Here is a 21,111-nt window from a genome sequence, read left to right on the forward strand (position 1 = left end):
TATTGGATTTAAATACACCAATGATCAAAACAACAACCCTTGTTTGCTGTTATGTGAACCGCTATTGGACAGTCTGTGTTCCAGGAAAACATAATGGCCTCCAGAGACATGCTGTGGTCCTGCAGGAAACTGACCTTGCTTTCATTCAGACGGGGATAAAAGGCTGATGTTGTGCTCAAAGTGTCGGTGCAGGATGTAAAGAGGAGAGAAAAGGAGGTGTGGTGTGGAGCAGTTTAGACAATTAGCATTTCCTCAATGCACACATGCTGTAATCCTGCTGTTCTCAACAGTCCTGAGAACTGCTGAGGTCGGAATTACTATCGGCCTCCATTCGATGCCATTGACATACTACATGCTTCAATTTAACAATAATAAAAGGCCACCAGGCTGGAAATAATATGGTATAGTAAATGCCAATTCTGAGTATTTGTGAGGGTAGTGAAGGCTGCAACCACAGTATTTTCCCGCTGCTTCACTGGCCATTTCACTTGAGCTTCGGGGTTGTTTTCAATTGCATCACAGGTTGTTAAAATCTAATTGTCATCCTTTACAATAATAGTGCTTGCTTTAGAGTAGCCATCCTCATCTACCTTTTTATCCCGGAGTGGCTGTTTTCATACTCACAATAACCGCTGCTGATTGTGTAAGTAAGACAAGAGATGTTTGTATCTGCACCTCTATTTGTGTTTCTACTCACAAATGCTGCTGAAGCAGAAAGAGTCTAAAATGCCTTGTTTACCAGGGAATCAGTAAGGTTTCTCCCGTGATCTCGGTTTAATGGGCTGACCTTGAAAATCCTCTGGCAGCGTGGGGGGGATGGTTTTAGATTTCATGCTTTAAGAATAAGGAATTCTACATATATTATAAATGTGTAATTTAACTCAAGTCGCTTTCTGTTTACAATGCTCTTTCTCACTGTGTCCTTCAGGTCAGCAAGGTTTTGTCTTTCATACAGCGATAAATGAGTAATTACTTCAGAATACAATGTCAAATGTCAGCGCTGTGTAGAAAATACAAAGCATGAATCAATTGAATATAGAGCAGTACCCTGCCATCTTATTCTATTTTAATTGCAGGGGACAATCTTGTGCATTATGGGTGACACATACAGTACAGTAACTGCTGTTTGATTTTTTTGCTTTGAACATGTTCAAAGCCGCTGTGAAGAGCTTGTGCACTCTTCACAGTTGGAAATAATGGCCGTGGCTCCAGGTAGCCCAGGCATACTTTCATTCTGAAGAACAATCGATCCAGGCTTTCTTTGGACTCTGCATGTCCTATCTTCATTTCCATACTACATGAGAAACTCAAAGACGTTTACTCTGGTATCGAGCAAATAAAAAAAAAAAAAAAAAAAAACCCACTAAACTGAAGCATCCCTATACATCATTGCTGCACGGTGTCCTTGAAGGAATGTTATAAATCCACATCATGTTTCGCTCTCTACTGCCACTCTGCCTCAAATTTGTCATTTTATACCAAGTATTTTGGAAGACTGGTCCAAACAGACTGCTCATGCCTGGAACAACACTCTTTAAGTTTCCTGTCGAGCCACCTCCTTGGTTGTTGTGTGACAGACTGGTGCAGTAATCGCAGCAGTTGTTGCTCTCAAGCTCTGTGCTGCTGCTGGTATTACAGTCAATCATTAGAGCTGTATCCTCTCCAGATGGCTCCTGCCCTCCCTGGTCTCTATTGAATTGTCCATGTTTAGACTCCCCAGCAAGCTGCTCTTTGGCCATTTTTCTGTCTTAATATAGAGAGTGCTTATCAAATCTAATTCACTGCTTGATTCTTTTCTGATGGATTAATGATTGTCACGGAGGTAGTGTTTTGAAATTACATTTTTAGGTCTACCCTGTGATCCAGAAAGGGTAATAGAATAAATAAGGTTGGACAGAGAGTCGCATAAGTGAATTGTTTGTCAGCGCTCCTCTCTCAAGCATGGATCCATCCGTGCTTGAAAGCAGAGCTAATGAGGAGCTGGCTGCATTGGAGTGTTTGCACGAGGATCCTAGTGAAAAATGTGCTCTCACACTACTGTAGGCTCAGGGATTATCATTATCCTCCTGGGTTTCATCATGTGGTTTCTGCAGTACTGACTCGCTGAAGTGACTGATGCTACTCACAACAGATACTAAAGTGACTGTTGCTTCAGCTGTAGACCAACAGTAATCTTTAGCAAATACCGTTTGGCAGAGGTAACTCGGGCTTTTTGGCAGAGATGAAGCTATGTAAAATCCTTGAGAAACCTCCATAAATGACTAACATTTTATCTGCACAATCTATATATGTGCTGCATGTGTGTGTGTGTGTGTGTGTGTGTGTGTGTGTGTGTGTGTGTGCATGTGTGGGTGGGTGTTTTCCTATTGGGAGTCTACATTGTGAGCCTGCATATGTGCCCATGTTGCCTGCCGTGTTGTCAGTCTGGGGTCTCAAGCTGTTTGCGTAGAAGAGAGTATCTCTGGTAGAGCTGGATGACAAAAACTCGATGGGGCTTCTCTACCAACCTGTATAGAGGAGAGCTCATGCGGCGCCATTACCCCCTTCTTCTTTGTGCTTGTCTTTCCCACTTTGGATGAAGAAAAACTGAGGAAAGGAGAGGAGCTATTGGAGAGGAACCCATGGCCATGACAGAAGCACAGTCACAGGCGGGCTCATTCACAACTCCATCATTACAGAAAATGTACTTCTCAGACTTTCTCTGCTCTGGCACAAAAAGGGGCCTGTGGATGAGCTGTGAATCCTGTGCACAAAAAATCCTTTGTTTCCAAGTGTGGCTGAGATTTGAATTGTGCCAGTGTGAGGATTTGAACTTTTGCCTTTATATCCAGCCAAGGGAAGAAATACAACATTTTTTAGTGTTGAGGTTGGTAATTTGGAAAATAGTAGAGCTGAAACAATTAGTCGATTACTTGATTAGTTTACTTAAAAATGTACTTAAAAATTGAATCAATTGTTTCAGTCATTTCAAATGTTCTTTTTTATAGTTTTCTAAATATCTTTGTGTTGCTTGTACAAAACAAGTAATTTCAGCATGCCAACTTTGGTTTTGAAAAATTCCTCTCCAGAGATATTAGTTGGCTTTGAATGTGTGACAATTTTTGTTCACGAAAAACTAATATCCAGATTTTAGGCTTGTAATTTGGTTAAGTAAGAGGCAGAGAGCCTCCTGGGTATAGATGGCCCTATTTATCATGTTCATCCCGCTCCCTGTCGAAGCCAAGGTCAGGGAAGAGGAGAAACGCTCTGCAGTATCAGTCTCTTTCCTTTTATACCCATATGAGTCTCAGCATACCTGAATTGATTCACCCTAATTGCAGTATGTGACAGAACACCCACTGATTTGTCTCACAGTGAAGTCTGCTTCTGCGGTAGAGTGCAAGCCAGGAGAAAGCAAATAATGATGCGGCAGTGGAATGTCATTTTCTGTGTTTTGACTCGGGTCCTGTTATTAGTGAGATTTGCGCTCATTCCCCTTTTTGTGCTGGAATGTTATGTCGCTTACCTTAGTTCAATTATTTCGACACTCTGCAATCAGACAGAAGCTCTCAATACAGTTAACCCTTTGATATCAGAACAGCAAAAAAGAAACGAGAATCTGCTGAGGCAGAGAAACATCATAACACACATTCAATGTTACAAGAGGAAATGTCCCTAAGGAGATGTGAGGATGTTTTGTGCCTTGTGGTATTCTGCCTCTGGATGTTCCTCTTCACACTTTCAAGCATTGCTTAATGAAGGTCACTTAAACAATGGCCTGTTGATACCATTACAGAGGCTATCTATTTAGGATATTAGCCAAGGGTATGACTTTACTCTCTGACCCATATGTAATGTTTCTACTTCTGCATTTTTCAGGTGTGTAGGTCACCGAGGCCATTGTACTACTCACCAAGATGGTGGCTTTGTCACTAAAGATCTGTGTACGCCAGTGCAATGTGGTGAAGACGATGCAGTTCGAACCATCCACGCCTGTGTATGATGCCTGCAGAATCATCCGAGAGAGAGTCCCAGAAGCCCAGACAGGACAAGGTTGGTGGATGGCTCAGAAAATGTAATTTACATAATGGAAATCCATAGGAATCCACATTTGCTTATTGTGTTTCACTTTGTGTTACAGCTTCAGATTATGGCCTCTTCCTGTCCGACGATGATCCCAGGAAAGGAATCTGGCTCGAGTCTGGAAGAACCCTGGATTACTACATGCTGCGAAATGGAGTAAGGTTAAGTCATATAGTCTGGGGTGGAGAACTGTCAGTGTCACATATCATCATATCATATAATCATGAGGAACATTTTCCAGTGGGACCTGAGATATTCATGCCTCCTTACGTGTTGAAAGCGACTGCAGTTTATTGTCCAGCACAATCAGCGGGGTTGTGGATGTCATTGTCCCTCCTCTCCCGTTTTTCTCAGGATGTCTTGGAGTATAAGAAGAAACAACGGCCGCAAAAGATCAAAATGCTGGATGGTGCAATTAAAACCATCATGGTGGATGACTCAAAAACAGTCGGGGAGCTGCTTGTCACCATATGCAGCAGAATAGGTAAGCGATAGTCTCCAAGTACTACGTATATGAACCATGTCAAGTCATCATCATAGGCATGAATTATTCATCCTTTATTTTATTTTTAGTCCAAGGCATACCACTTGACTTCATACTGAGTTAGATTATGTTTCTTTTTTATTATGTGCATTTAAATTCATATTTAAACAGCAGCATTTGGTAAGCACTTTGGAGCATTCATGTACGCTTGATAAAGTCCTAATCACTTTTTGTTTAGAGCACAGTGGGCATGATTTGTCAAGTTCAGTTTCTAATTCTAAATGCTGAAGTGCTCCTTCCTAATGCCCGGACCCTGCCATCCTTGCCTATCGCAGAGGTGTTCCCTAAGCAGTATATTTCAGTTATAATGGGCTGCTATCAAGCTCAATTGGGTGAGGAGGAGAGGGATGTGTGCCTGGCAGATAGCTTTATTGGAAAATGTTTGTTTAGAGTAGGTCTTTCTGCTTGGCTTCTTCTGCTCAGCTCCCATTTTAGTTTGCTGGCTCTGTACCAGCTTTCCTTCACTTCTGTTACAAAGCAGAGAGAAATAGATAAAGTGAGTGCAAGCGAATTGCAGAGACACTTTCTCTATCATTGCACTAGTTATCATGCCAGTTTGAGGCATCTCCTCTTCTGAGAATCCCCCAGCTAACTTGCACTCGTTTCAGGAATCACCAACTATGAAGAATACTCCCTCATTCAAGAAGTGACGGAGGACAAGAAGGAGGATGGAACGGGGACTCTGAAGAAAGACAGAACGCTGCTGCTGCGGGATGAGAGGAAGATGGAAAAGCTCAAAGCCAAACTCCACACAGATGATGACTGTGAGTGTGAGCTTGCCAAAGCCTCCAGAAGCGTTTGTTGGTATTTTCACATAAATGAATTTGGCTCGGTGCCATCGTCTGGACATGTGCTTTATCACTCTAGTCTAATTTATTTCATGAAAATATCAACATTTAATGAAATTACCACTCTTATCTTTTCCCCAGAGGACACCAATTAAATTTTGAAACATGCAAATATATAAATCACCCTCAAACTTTGGTTAAAAAAACTAGTTTCTGTGTCAGCAGAAAATATTGCAGATGACTGTTTATGCCTTGTCAACATCTTCACTTTCCTGCGATTCATTTGCCAGATTGTTCATTGAAGCTGATCCATCTGCCCACCTGACATTTTTGAAATGTCTGGTTAATTCCATCATCAGTATCCTCCTCTAATAACATCATTCTAAAGTGAATGTCTATTCATTTCAGTGCACGTGATAACAGAGTGTGTGTGTATTGATTGGGCAGTGAACTGGCTGGACCACAGCAGGACGTTCAGGGAGCAGGGAGTGGAGGAAAGTGAGACTCTGCTGCTCAGGCGCAAGTTCTTCTATTCGGACCAGAACGTGGACTCGCGGGACCCCGTCCAGCTGAACCTGCTCTATGTTCAGGTAAACCAATTACGCACACCTTTATGCTGGTGTAGCAAAAAACAGAGGAAAGAATGGGTGACCTATTTGCTGTTACAGCCCATACTGCAAAATGGGGCCCAGGCGGGCTAGCATATGAACTACACTGCAATTTTTGGAGGTGTTATTTAAAAGAAATCTTCCTTTTTTTTTTAGCTTGATGACGCAGTGTAACTAGACACAATGACTATGTTGTTGCATCTAACTTTTGGCCAGGCGGAAATGTGGGTAACTCAGGTGTGGTCCAGACTTGTTTGACTAGTTTTTAGATACAGTGTGTACAGTTGCACAGCAACATTTATCTTCGTACAAGACATTCTATGGTGTTATAAAGTAGTTTACACACCCAGCAATTATAGAATTTCCAATTCTTTTTCCAAGTCCAATATTCACTCTCCTTTGAGGTGTGTTTTTGTCTCCAACAACAACAACTATGTGACTCAGCTGTTTACCTTACCATCTTCTCCATATATACATGTAGTAATCAACGTCACTGCTGTTTGTCTTGGGTATCATTTAGCTCTAACCTTGAGATTTCCAGATGTTTTATTATGTTTATTTGGACAGCTCAGAGAATAGTCTGTGGATGGACACAACTGGATTAGTTTTGCAACACCATGAATCATCAGTACCATTCTTTGTGTTTTGGCAAACTCCGTAAGATCAACTGGGCTGTACAATGCTTGATTGACAGCATCGCTTTCCACACCTGATTGAATCAATGCACTAATCAATAGGATGGCATTGGTTTTTTTTTTCAACTTTGATAAGCATGGCTACCATTTTGGAAATGTAATCCACTAAACTATCCACCTTCTTAAAATCTTTGAGGTGAGAAGTAAGCTATTCAGTTGCGGAAACACATTTAATCCACACTATTATATCAATTTATTCCAGCACTTCACTCTACAACACTTAGACCGTTTTTAATGGCTTTTTAGACCATTTATTAATGGCTGCAAAATTTCATATATTTAGTGTCCTTGGAAACTTCAGGATCCCCAACTGCATCACTGCACAGCATGAGTTTACATGACAGAGTGAACAACCAACCAACCAACCAGTGATTCTGTGTTGTTGAGGAGGTTGTATCTATTATTATTGTAGTTGTTCATGAGGTTTAGGTGCTTTCAGAAGCAGTATCTAAACATTGTGTTGTTAAAATACTGGTGTGGAGATAAAGTTTGGCTTCATATGTGTGGATGAGGCTGTGCATGTATATTAAATTAGTTTCTTTCGATCTCTGTCTTTCTGTAAGTGTGTGTGTGTACTCAGCAGTGCTAATTCTACCAGTTTTGTAAACCGAGGGAGCTCTGCTGGCACCGGGGGGTTCCCTGAGGGGGGTCAGCTGAGTCTGGTACTGCACTAGTCAGGGTTTACTCACTGCACACATCGCTGCATTCACATTAGCCCCTCCAGCCAGGGGAGAAGAGCTCCCCGCTGACACCTGGACTCAAACAGCAGGGTGTGAACACACACAAAAAGAGAGGGCATTGGAGGGCTTTATCATCCTCACAGAAATGGATGCAACGTATTATTTAAAGGACATGCATAAACAAAAAGATTGCTGCGTGCTCTGCAAAAACGGCCTCACCTACAGATATACACACCATGTCTGAAATATGGATATGTCATTCGTATCTGACTCTCTTCATCTTTTCCATCCCCGTTGCGTTGGGAGTTCTTGAATATGTTCATAAAAGACACCCAGCTACCCACCCTCACTGTCTGCCACTGCTGCTCTCCTCCCATCTATCTGTCTGTTCCTGTTTTTGTCTCTATTTTTCTTACCCTCCGTTTCCTTCCCTTCCAGTTCGGCTGTCTCCACTCCCTCTCCATCTCCTACACATTCTGGCATAATCGCACACATCCCCACCCTGTTACCCTGGCACACATTACAGCGCAGTGCATATCATGCTCTCCTCTCAACACAGACTCAAATTTCCTTTCACAATAACAACCCCGCCCCCTGCCCCCGCCTCCCTTTGCCTCTTTGTTGCCCTTCCTCATCTATCTTTCCCTCATTCACTCTCTGACACGCACTCAGATTGTTACACAGGCAGATCAGAGACACTCTTCACATGGCGGTGGCTCTAATTTGTCACTGTGTTAAAAAGGCCAAACTGAGCCAGAAGAGAGATCTTTAACAGAGTGGAACAAACCCCAGGCTTCTCTCCCACTTTTTCTTCTTTTTTCACACAGCTTTAAAATCTTTCATCATTAACAATTTCTGTAATTCTCAGAAACTCAGGAGTACTGAGTAATTGAATGCAGACTGTGCAGATGATGACATTATTGTTGGTATTTCTTTGACGGCACATCCCTGTGAACCAGGGATGATCTCAAATGTTATTAATGATCTGAATATTCCATGTTTTCAGACCCCCCCCCTACACACACACACACACACTCATGCACACATAATGGAAGCTCTGCCAGTAACAGACTAATCTGTTTTACTACCCAGCCACTCCCTCTCTGTCATGTATTTGTGCTAAGGCCAGGATAAACCTCCATAGCAATAGCATCACCCTGTGTGTCCTGCTCATCTGCTTTTAGTTTTGCTCACTGTAGTTGACTCCATAGTCCAAGAATAGTCCAAGAATTTGCTTTCAAAATATGAAGTGCCTATGTAACTAGGGACCTGCTGTCATGTAACATCATTTTATCATGTTGTTTTGTGTGATAGTCGGTGATAGCTTTTTAAGATTCTATGAATCATGTTTGCTTTATTTGAAAAATGAACAACACAGAACAATAGAAGAGAGAGAAGGGCTGGACTGGAATCAAGGTCAGTTCAGGTATGGTTCTGTGGCCAAGTTGGCCACCAGGATGCCCCCAATTCATCTTTTCAAACTGGAATATTTAGGGCTTGTCTTCAGAATTAAATGGTATTGTCTCAGTCATGAAGCTGCTAAACATTCTTTTACCAAATAGATATTGCCATTTAGTTGCTGTAGCGTATCCCTATGTCAGCATTTATTTTTACGACCATGGTGGACTAGTTGACCTCAGTGTTGTAGCCTCAGGCTGTATGTGTCACAGCTTCTGATGTCTTGTGCTTCACTTCCACTCATGCAGCTCTACTAAAATGTCCTAGAACCAGCCCCGGTCTCACTTGCCATATCGACTGTGAGAAATTCAGGGTCTGTCCTCACTGTTGTGTCTGTTGAAAGTCATGGTAGAATTATTTTGCCAGTCACTTTTGACCAATTAGAGATCCTACATGTAAGTAACCTGCTTAATCTTAGATTTGCTGGTGGTGTGAAATTACCCTGCCAATAATGTATTGTATTGTAAGCAAAGCAATGAGTGTTTTAGCCACATATCCCATTTTTTATTCCTATTCTGGTTTTGATCATTTGATCATATGAATCTTATTTGGATTAACTGAATAGCATCAGCTATTTCATTAATGTCTCACAATCACCGGCTTATTCACAGTTTATGTGGCTATCAGCTGACTAATCTGACACTTCTCACTTTAGTCTGCTGATTCGCTCCCCTCACAACTCCAACCTCATCAAAGAGCAGATCCTTTTCTGCTTATGTAACCACATGCTAAAAACAGTCAATCCTTTGACATCAATGGGATATATTATTGGCATGGAACAAAGACGGAGCCGTTTTTTTACCTCCAGTATCCAGGTTTCTGATTATCTTATTTCCAGATTGACTGAGCAGTTGAGGCTGAACCCACTTTGGTTTCTGGCCACTGTTGCATTTACCACTCTGCTGGATATTGGCTACCTCAATGTATCGCCAGTAATGAAATATGAGAGCAACAACCAATAAAATGTATCTTTTGCATTACCTGTGTTAAACTTTCACTTTCACTTTCATGTTATCTTTTCAGGTTGTCAAGGTAATTTTAGTTTAGTTTCTCAAAAAGGCTTGTTCAGGTCTCTGAACCCATATTTATGTATGCAAACACATAACCAGGATACTCCAAAGACATGACCACATGTGCTTGTAACACACTAACTGTGAAAAGATGTTAAAGCATTGGTATCTACTGTAGCTGTGCTATCCTCTACAATATGTGTCTGTGGGACAGATTGTAAAATTATTGCAAAGCTACACAAAGGCTCTTGCAACCTAGATTATTTTTTCCAAATGCCCTCTGGTAAATTCATTATACTATTTAACCAATCTGCATCCAGCAAGCAATTCTTACTTTTATATCCTTTTCTCCCATTATTCCCAGCATCCTACTTCACAATAATACCATCATGTGAACAGTGTGTACTAGAGTGAATGGCATGTGTGAGGGCTAATTTTAGTGTGTCTTCTTGCATTCAGTAAGAGCTTATGTACTCCACTGTTGGTTGCAATGGGGAACGGACTTGATTGTGAGCGGAGGAGATTGTTGTCCTCATTACAGCAGTAAGCTGCTGCTTAGTTTTTCATTGATGTTATGGGACGTAAGAATGAGTCGAGTCCAAGCTGTGCACTGATTTGCTAATGCTAAAAGCACTGATGGAGCCTTTCTCACTGTCAGCAAGGCCTCTCAGCTTCAGGAGCCATTAAATTTGCAGCAGTGATCTAGAAAGAGGGAGAAGACAGAGACAAAGAGGCAGAGCTGACTGCCCCCTGGAGAAAATGGCACACATTGACAACCATTTGAAAGATGTCAACAAAGGCTTCTCCCTTTCCATCTACCTAAACGGTGAAGATAATGTGGACAGCCTGGCTGAAAATGCGTTGGAATATAAGTGATGTCTCAGCAGCACCAAATGGGAATAAGTCTTTTTTTGCTCAGCATAAAAAAGATTCATTAGATTTCTTAACAACATATTTAGAGGCATTCTGTAATGCAGATGGGATACTGTGAAAGACTGATACATTTCTGCAATGTGTTTTCCTTTTTAATAATACGTAATGGGCTGTGATGACAAATTGTTGGAACTGCTACATTTGAGAACCAGCAGAATGGCTCTTACTGTCACAAACAAATCTTATTTAGCGCCCCTGTGTGGAGTCTCAGTTATGATGTCCCTGTTCTAGAAATACACTGAGTTATTCACTTAGAGGACATCTTCTCTGAAGCCACACTGCATTCAAAGCACACAATGAAGTGCTCGTTACGGAGCTCTGTTGGGTGAATTTTGGATAATTCTCATGGCTTTGTAGTTCTATCCTTTTCCTGGATGTGTGTTTCTGCCTCTCACCTCCCTCCCACCTCTCATCATGTCTCCTCCAGGCAAGGGATGATATATTGAATGGATCCCACCCAGTCTCCTTTGATAAAGCCTGCGAGTTTGCAGGGATCCAGGCTCAAATCCAGTTTGGACCCCACGTGGAGCACAAACACAAGCCCGGATTTCTGGAGTAAGCTTTTCTTACTGTATCCAAAAAATGCATTAACACCAGCACACAATAACTTAGTACGGAATGTTGTGCTTTCATATGTGTAGTTCACAGCTGGGCATGTGCTGTGGTTATCTCCTGCTGAAGCACAAGCTGTTGCTTCAGGGATTTCCTCCAGTGGAAAGCTCAGGGGTGATGTCAGCTGTTACAACTGTTTTCTGATATGTAGGCAGTAGGGCAAGAATGACCTCATATGTAGAGGTATGTTAATAGAAAAGGAAATGCCTGTAGCTCAAAAGGGTAACCATGTAAAAATGTCATTTATCTCCATAGCCTGAAGGAGTTCCTACCTAAAGAGTACATCAAGCAGAGAGGGTCCGAGAAGAAAATATTTCAAGTATGTGCATTACTTTGCTTGAGTGTTGCATTTAAAAAAAAAAAAAAAAAGTCATGTGTTTGAAATGGGGTGCAGCCCATGGGAATTATAGTAATTTGTTCTCTGTCGAGGCATAAAATGACAAAATATAAAGCATGTAGATAAAATGAAGTAATGTAACATGCAACATATGTGACGATCAGTCTAAGGAGGCGGAGATGTAACTGCTGTCTTTTGTCCAGGACCATAAAAACTGTGGAGAGATGACGGAGATTGAGGCAAAAGTGAAGTACGTGAAGCTTGCCAGGTCCCTGCAGACATATGGAGTGTCCTTCTTCCTGGTCAAGGTAGGAGCTGCAACCATGTTAGTTTAAGGTAGATTAGTGATTTAAAAATGTTCACAAATGTATTGCACATATTGGAATCATAAGCACAGCAGACAATATGCTCACATTTCCACAGAAAAAAATCTCATTCATCTCACTCTCTTATCATTATTTCTCTTAGTGGTGGTAAAATTGGACTCTCCAAGTTTATTGCATTAGAGGGAGAAGCGATTGTTTCTTGACACGTTTGCAACTCAAAGTACAATTAAACTACAATGTAACCAGAACTGATAGAAATGAGAGCCAAAGATGTGAAAATAAGATCTGAATTTTCCTTTAATTACTTAGCAGTATCAATTTGATGATACATTTGGTTATAGATAAAGGGCACCAAACGCTTCTGTACTAATGAGTGGCAGCTGTGATTTAGAAACCTGCTCCGATATGCCCTGCGCTGTTGAACAGGGATGAAAGCCTGTTGAAAACACCAAAAACCCCATTATCACAACAAATCAGAAGCTTCAGAGTGGAAGCTTGTGCATTTGCAGTTCAGCAGCACGCTCAGTGCTGTGAAATATTTGTGACAATAGCAATTCTGTTCTGTTCTGGTTTGGCGAACACAAAAGTGGAATGGAAGTGCGGCCCGAGAATGGGAATGAAGTCGCACCAGCAGGTATTGTAAAAGCTCTCTGACAGCAGCCCATTTGGTTACAAACATACAGGATAGAGGAGAAAAAGAAGATGAGTGCAGTTGTCTGCTGGGCTCTTAATGGACGGTAAATGGAATGTTTGGCCCTGTACTTAAAGCAGACTGCAGGGTTCAGATTAGCTTTGTGTACGAGTGTGTGCGCAAAAGAGTGCGCGTGCATCCACACATACGAGCAATGTCTGTGTTCGATGAGTAGATGTAGTGATGGAGATTTCAAGACTCTGTTAAATAATTCACTCCAGCTGCACTCTCCTCTTGATGCTAGCGGAGGCAAAAGCACAGACCTGGCTTTGTTGAAGCACATCTGAGAGTTTATTGTAACCTTCCATTTCTCATCTGTCAGTCTTTAATCACTGCAGGTTCTAGTTTGGCAAGCCCCCTATTGCTTTAGACCTCTCAGATATGGAAATACTCTATATGAGAAGTAAATAAGCTACAATGCAGGTATGTACAATATAAAGCCTTCCATTCCAGCCTTTCCATTGTGATTTCTTTCACACAGGTTTTCTCCAACAATATTCAAGGTTGAACAATTTAAAATAATATAGTACTTCAGCTGGCCACTTCAGATTAGAATATCTACTTCCTGCTTCAATACAGCCTTGATAATTTCGGCGTTCAAGTAACGTAACCTCAAACAATGGAAGTTTTTAATAAACCTTTGTGTGAAGATATCATAAACAATGAGATAATGTTATCTGTCCTTCAGTTTAAGGGCCCTGAACCTAGAAGCTCTTCTAGTTGTTGGTCTTTGTGCGATTCTCAGAGATCTCCATTTTGACTCAGTGATTAAAAAAAACAAAAAACAATAGCCCGGAGGCATGAAATGTAGGTGTTGTGAACTCCCCCGTCTCTACAAACCGATAATTTTTGTGTCGTCCTCTGCACCCCTGGAGCGGCGCCAAGTGTAGGCTCAGTTTCTGAAGGGAGCTGTAATAGATTGTCAGCAGGCAGAGAGCGGAGGGCAGTGGAGCTGGTCAGGCAGGGAGCTGGTGGAAGCACCATGCTGGTGTGTTGACGGTGACTGAGGCCTGTGGAGACCCTGTTCAATAAAGCAGCAGTTAAACAAGGCTAAACTCTGCTGGGTCAGTTCACAGCTGCCCTTCTCCTCCTCCATTTGAGGCTTTAAGCCATGGACACAGCATGTGTATTATGACAGCACCAGCGGAATGGCACAACGATTTTGCATCCGCACCTTCAATGAATCATCTGTGTAGGTGTTCAGCACTGACATAAATGTTGTCTGATGTTTTCCTATCTGACAGGAAAAGATGAAGGGTAAAAATAAACTGGTTCCAAGGCTGCTGGGGATAACCAAAGAGTCAGTGATGCGAGTGGATGAGAAGACGAAGGATGTGGTGCAGGAGTGGCCTCTGACAACAGTCAAGAGATGGGCTGCCTCCCCCAAGAGCTTCACCCTGGTACTGTGTGACACTCTGCATCGAGTCAGATGTTGTACACTTCTAATCCTGTGCTCGGTTGTTCTGTGCACAGTGTGATTTCCACAGCTCTGCATTACACATTTAATCTTACGCCCAGTTTTCATTTTCCAACACAAACAGCATCAGAAAAATTCTTGAGACCTCACACTCCTATATTGAATGTTTTCAGCACACTAGTCAGCTATTTCGTCTGAGTTAACAATAGATGTCCGGGGAAGTTTGTGCAGAATTTGGATGTATTATTTATCTCAAAGCTTTTTCCATTTTTTTTACCAGCTGTTGGCAGCAGTACTGTCTGTTTTCCTCCCATGTTGAAAAGAAGCATTCCATTTAAAGATTAGTAGATTATGCAAATTAATGAAATAAAGTAATAAAAATATTTCCCAACAATGATTTAAACTGAAAATGTTTACCCATTTCTGTAGAATGCTTTGAAGTAAGTTTTGAGACTCGCTACATCTAATTTTTAATCAACTCTGTGGAGGAATAGAATGCGCCGTGCAAGCCAGTCATTTTTTCTTTTCATTAAGAGTAGAAATAATTAAGGTGTTGCCAAGCTCGGCCCAGTATGTGTGAGCAGACTGAAAGGCTGTTATTATGTATAGAATGTTTCAGCAATGCTGGATAGATGTTCAGGTTGTTTGCCCTGAATCTCTGCTGTCTTCAATTCATTACAAAGGATTTCGGGGAGTATCAGGAGAGTTATTACTCCGTCCAGACTACAGAGGGAGAGCAGATTTCTCAACTTATTGCCGGATATATTGACATCATTCTTAAGAAGGCAAGTAATTAAAAATTTAATGTAAATCTTGAATCATTGCAACATCCAATTCACCAAACATTTAGCCCACATTGATCACTGCAATGTCTGTTGCTCTTTCTTTCCACAGAAGCAAAGTAAGGATCGTTTTGGCCTTGAGGGAGATGAGGAATCCACCATGTTGGAGGAATCAGTTTCCCCTAAGAAGTGAGTAGTTATGTGTTCTCTACCGTTTTGTCTGTGCATTGTTAAAAATGCTGACCATCGTCATTCGGCGAACACAGTCTAGTAACTCTTCATGAATTCAGACCTCACTGGTAAATTGTGCATGTAATTACATTTCTGCCTGCCCAGCATACTGTAGTAACCCCAAGAGAGATAATGTTAGAATTAAATACAAAAACAGCACTTTGAAATTTCAAATGACACAGTTCTCGATATTTCAGAATACAATTTGTTGAATTGCTTCCTTGTACGATTTTTGTTTTTGCAAACCTAAACACAAAAGCTTGCCTTAGGGTAAACTCACTAAATTATCATCTTATTTCCCAAAAGAAATCTGCATCAGTTAAGATGTCAAACAGCTTAATATATCACCTCATTGGAAGGTGTTTTAATCCGTAATTTGTATGTCAGTTGGTTGCTGTCTCTCCTGATTTTTCCCAACGTAGTGTACTATCTGATAATAATTAAGGTAACGCTGATGGATCAGGGCTTTATCACACAGAGCTTGGAAATTTGCTGTCACTGGAAATCCACATGGTTCTTAGTGGAACCACTCTCTGGCAGAATGGGGCAGCATATTCCTGCTGCTCATGGGCCAGTTGACTCATGTTGTGGTTCTCAACACAAAAACATAATTGCTGCCTCTCAAAACAAGCCATAATTAACCAATGGAGTCAGAAGCATCTGTTGAGCTGGGCAGGAAAACAGACATTTTTCAGCACAATATTTTTTCTGACAATGCCTTGTTAGCATGATAAATGTTTTAATTATAATTTTGTAACAGTTGTGTTATCATCTGGTACAACAATTAGACTTAAAAAGAAAAAACGCCTACAAGTAACAAGGGAAATAGTCAATTCCTTAACACTTCCATAAGTCAGCTTGCAAAGCACATTGCTGCTTTATAGACATACAGACGATTCTTTTAAAATAGGACTATTTATAATTAATCTGATAATTTTCATAAGTAGAAGATTAGATGAAAAGCACATCAATCCGGAATAAAGTTATTAATGTAGTAGTTTGCCATTACTGTACAGTATATTACTAGTCTTTCCACTGCGAGCAGGCTTTGATTTAGATGCATAATTTTCCATGTAACTAGAAGGTCACAGGTTTGATTGCTTGTATCCTGTGCATCTATGTTAAATAAATATACAAAATGAAGCAACTTTGTGGTTTTAGTGTGTTTGATTATGAAATTCAAGATCCCAGACTACCCAGCTCTTTTTCTTCTCCTGCAAAAGGTCCACAATTTTGCAGCAGCAGTTCAATCGGGTGGGTCGTGTGGAGCACGGCTCAGTAGCACTGCCGGGTATAATTCGGTCTGGTTCCATTGGCGGCCCTGACACCTTCAATGTGGGTACGATGCCCTCTGCCCTGCAGCAAATCACCACAGGGCAGATGCACAGAGGACACATGCCCCCACTGGTGAGTAAGAGAGTTTTCACTTGCAAGCAAACATGATATCCAGGACAAAAGTCATATTTCCCTGTGTCACCATGTTTTTGACACAAAATCATAGCGACCAACCTTCAATTTGTGCAATTAAAATACTGTGTGTGAACCAAAAGAAATGAGCCAAAAAAAGGAGAGAATGATGTAGCACTGCTGCTGAGCTCAATTCTCTGGATAATTTTTAAATATCAGAACACAGTGTTGAGGTACATGATTCTCACATTTTTATGTAAATCTGATCTGCAATGTTTGAAATATTGCTTGTGGTCCCTGCTGTCAACAAAGAACCACAATGAACAATATGAAGAGGGCTGTGAGTGAGATGGGGAATGAAAAGTTCCTCAAACTCACACTAAAAGCACATCTGTCTCCTGTGGTTTATAGACTTTAGATTGCAACACCGTTCAATTCATATAATACATATTGTGTATTTAGAATGCTTTTATTTTGCCATTTGCACACCATGCATCGCAGTTGTTTGTCATTGTCAGAGTCTGGCCCAGCAGGCCCTGATGGGGACCATCAACAGCAGTATGCAGGCTGTGCAGCAGGCTCAGACTGACCTGGGACATGTGGATAATCTGCCTCCACTGGGCCATGACTTGGTGAGTGTCCTTTCCACTTACTACACAATTTGAAAAGATATTTTAGGATAGATGCAAATAGACACTATGCTCCTCCACATCTCCTCATTTACAGCAACTTCTTGAGTTCCACCTTTCCAACACCCATGACTGTGTGCTTTCTGTGGTTAAGACAGTTGTGATGTATTTAAGCATTCACATCACATGAAAGTCCATCACATTTATAACAAATATAATTTGGATAGCCTGACTGTAAATATGGAGGCTGTATTTAATGTTTGAGTGTTTCCAAAGCTGTAGGGGTAGGGCTATATAACAGCCCTAGTCCTTTAATCCTGCATGAGAAAGTTTATATGAGCTGAAAATCACCCACTGTGATGAAAGCCAATAGCTCTACTTTTCCTCTTCTACCAAAAGGCATCCAGGGTTTGGGTTCAGAACAAAGTGGATGAATCCAAACATGAAATCCACTCTCAGGTTGATGCCATTACTGCTGGAACAGCATCTGTGGTCAATCTTACTGCAGGTAAGTGTCCAAGAGAATACTAAACAATCAAGGGATAAAACACTCAAATCTCAAATCAGTTTTTATTTATTTCTAGACCAGAATTTTAGTTTATGAAGTCTGCAATGCACACCGCTCTAAGGGAAAAATATTGTTTATCTTTGGATTATTGTAGCCCCAAGGTGAGAAACATGTTTTCAACGTCAATGCTAAGCACTCACTGATGATGATCTGTTAGGTAAAAGTGTATTTCCTATTTCCCCAATAAACATATCCAGTGATAGATACATTTTGAACTTTTTGTCTCAAAGTTCTACATACTGGCAGTGTATCTCTCTGCTCCCCATGTTGCTTGGCACAACGCCAGTCCTGCCAGCCTTTTGCGGGGTTTTAATCTTACCTCACCATCTGTTTGGTTGCACTTATACTCCCTCCTTTATCTAATACAAAGTTTTTCTTCTTCACTGCCACTTGCTCCATCAACATGCTCATGACCGTGGAGCCATTTCAAATAGGCTCCAATTATGACACTGACACTGATGTGTGTGTTACAGCATGTGACATGCAAGCTGCCCTGTGGATTAGCTAAATCAATGTGGCAGCAGCATAGCAAATTAAGATGCACAGCAGAGGTGTAGTTTCTAATGATGGCAATCCATTCTCTGTAGGTGAGCCCACAGAAACCGACTACACAGCAGTGGGCTGCGCCATCACCACCATCTCCTCCAACCTAACGGAAATGTCTAAGGGTGTAAAGCTGCTTGCAGCATTAATGGACGATGAGGTGGGCAGTGGACACAAGCTCATGGGCGCTGCCAGGATGCTGGCAGGAGCTGTGTCTGATCTGCTCAGATCTGTTGAGCCTGCGGCCGCTGAGGTGAGAAGCCCACCGATTATTGTACTGACTTGGACTTCATCCTCCACTGTAATCCCGGTAGCCACAAAGCCACATACAGTGATGAACTGCATGCTTTTCCTTTTATCAGTGTCCCAGTGAAGATGATTTTTGATCCAGAAGTCTGTTTTAGATAATTCACGCAGGCCAGTATGAGAACAGGCCAGCCCAGTGTAATGAATGTGGTGATGTCATCCTCGTACAGCCCAGACAGACGGTGCTGACTGCGGCAGGAAGCATCGGACAGGCCAGTGGGGACCTGCTCCGTCACATGGGGGAGGGCGAGACCGATGAGAAGTTCCAGGTTGGACGCCGCCCACTCACTGTTCCTATGACACTGCCGGCCAAACAGGAAGACACACTCAGATTCTCAGGGCCCCTTTTAAAAATGTCAATACACACTTACATAATCACCTCTGGCTTTATTATTAGACTGTTACTTTATGTGGGTTTTACAACAGCATGTCACAATACACAATACACTGTCTTCAACATTCATTAACACAAGCTTCTCTGTAGCTTCAACTATCTGCCTCATTTACCTTCCACATACACTTTTAGTTCCCAGAGGTCTTCTCACAGCCTTGTTACTGCTCTCTTTAGTGGTAATCCCTGGAGAAGAGGGCTCATATGTCATCCATATTCATTTCACGGACTTTGAGCCAATACTGTTCTACCACACGGCGATCAATGTACTTTTGTAATCCAATTACTTTGCTTAATAGCACAGGTATTATTCATTATTCACCTCCTAAAATGTATTTGGACTATCGTCCTCTTGCTTGATATATCACTGTTATTCTTTGAGTATTAACTGCTCAGTGTACAAAATGAGTTAAAAACATTTACTTTCCTGGTCTCTTCAGTCACATGTGCGCAGCTGTGCCGCGTTTCAGTGAAGGACATTGATTAATATGTTGCAGGACACCCTGATGAATCTGGCCAAAGCAGTGGCCAATGCAGCTGCTATGTTAGTCCTGAAGGCCAAGAACGTGGCCCAGGTGGCCGAGGACACCATATTGCAGAACCGGGTGATCGCAGCTGCCACTCAATGTGCCCTGTCCACCTCACAGCTGGTAGCCTGCACCAAGGTACTGATCTAAATCTTGTTCATCTCAGTAGCCAAGTAGGTAGAGGACATACCAACAGGCAGGAAATCATCTCAGCAGAATTGCATGGTCATTGTTATAGTTTACTCTGGAAATATGCATGTTGAATTTGTTTTTAGTTCATGAACAGGTCTTTGTGCCATATCTTTAATGAAAAAGATGGATTAGAAATTAATTATTAATTAATGAATAACAGTTTAATTTTAAAGGCCCAAATTCTTTGGTTCAATGACACAAGAATTGTAATAGATGTAGTTTGCCTAATATCAAAATCGTCTTCAACTCTCGTAATTCGTCTGAGTTTCTGCCAATGACTGTGTGTGATGCAGGTGGTAAGCCCAACCATCAGCTCCCCAGTGTGTCAGGAGCAGCTTGTCGAGGCCGGAAAGTTGGTGGACCGCTCTGTGGAAACCTGTGTCAAGTCTTGCCGCTCGGCCAGCGACGATGGCGAGCTGCTGAAGCAAGTCGGGGCAGCAGCTGGTGTGGTGAGCCAGGCCCTCAGTGACCTCCTGCAGCATGTGCGCCACTACGCCAGCTGCGGAGAGCCCATCGGACGTTACGACCAGGCCACAGACACAATCATGAACGTGACAGAAAACATTTTCACTTCCATGGGTGATGCTGGTGAGTACAAAAAGAAGTATCCAAGGCTAGAGAATGTTGTGGATGAAGCCTAATTAAAAATGCTTGGTGTCTCTTCAGTTTATCCAAATCTGTATTCTCACAGCAAGAACTAAATAGTAAAAAAAAATCAGATGATCCTTAATGTATACCTGCTTTCACTTGTCTTGGACTGTATAAAAGGGCCTTGAGATATTGTCCATATTTTGGCCATGTTAAGTGATCTTAAAAGTCCTGTTGAAACATTTTCAAAGCTCAAGCCATTTGTTATGGTTCAAGCCATGAGACTGAAGAATTTCCAAACCCAGCCAATTCTCAAGGGGTTGTCGGAAACATGTCATCCAAAACCACTACAGAGCCCTCAGTCTGGTCTCAATCAGCATCAGGGAGGCTTTGAAACTTAAAAGGAAACACATGACCTGGGCATTTTTGGACAGACACATTTTTTTACCTTCTATAAATCAACAAGAAAAAAAGGAACCTCTGTAGCAACAGACCAGCATTCAGTGATTCAGTTTCATTCGACAGATAGTGTATAGGCTGATCCCCAAGACCATTGTACGTAGGTTGTAAAGCACCTAGATGCCTTGTCTTTCATAGACTTCTCTGGTTGAGTTATTTCAAGCTGGTGGTGGGTGTTTGGGAAACACAGCTTTTTATAGCAGGTGTGTGGGGAGATGTTACATACATTCCAAAGACTTTCATTTGTGTGAGAGAGGATGACTCACTGGAAACCTTCAGCTATAAAAGTTCATGAAGGTGAAAACAATGATGTGTCTCCACAAGTGT

At 41.7% G+C, this 21,111-nt stretch overlaps 1 protein-coding gene across 1 annotated transcript in view; it reads left to right on the plus strand.

Annotated features, from left to right (window-relative positions):
- The window catches only part of tln2b (talin 2b), a 77,931-nt gene that overhangs the window by 27,262 nt on the left and 29,558 nt on the right, over nt 1–21,111 (plus strand). The window contains exons 2-19 of the mRNA XM_070830432.1: nt 3,859–4,032; nt 4,121–4,218; nt 4,417–4,546; nt 5,215–5,370; nt 5,842–5,984; nt 11,206–11,333; nt 11,646–11,709; nt 11,931–12,035; nt 13,989–14,144; nt 14,845–14,946; nt 15,056–15,132; nt 16,398–16,581; nt 17,100–17,213; nt 17,610–17,718; nt 18,366–18,574; nt 18,798–18,896; nt 19,516–19,683; nt 20,031–20,325. Coding sequence (XP_070686533.1) covers nt 3,897–4,032; nt 4,121–4,218; nt 4,417–4,546; nt 5,215–5,370; nt 5,842–5,984; nt 11,206–11,333; nt 11,646–11,709; nt 11,931–12,035; nt 13,989–14,144; nt 14,845–14,946; nt 15,056–15,132; nt 16,398–16,581; nt 17,100–17,213; nt 17,610–17,718; nt 18,366–18,574; nt 18,798–18,896; nt 19,516–19,683; nt 20,031–20,325 — 2,473 coding nt within the window. The 5' untranslated portion in view covers nt 3,859–3,896. The remainder of the gene's footprint in view (nt 1–3,858; nt 4,033–4,120; nt 4,219–4,416; nt 4,547–5,214; nt 5,371–5,841; nt 5,985–11,205; nt 11,334–11,645; nt 11,710–11,930; nt 12,036–13,988; nt 14,145–14,844; nt 14,947–15,055; nt 15,133–16,397; nt 16,582–17,099; nt 17,214–17,609; nt 17,719–18,365; nt 18,575–18,797; nt 18,897–19,515; nt 19,684–20,030; nt 20,326–21,111) is intronic.

Source organism: Pempheris klunzingeri, chromosome 5 (genome assembly GCF_042242105.1).
Source record: "Pempheris klunzingeri isolate RE-2024b chromosome 5, fPemKlu1.hap1, whole genome shotgun sequence".
Lineage (NCBI taxonomy): Eukaryota > Metazoa > Chordata > Actinopteri > Acropomatiformes > Pempheridae > Pempheris > Pempheris klunzingeri.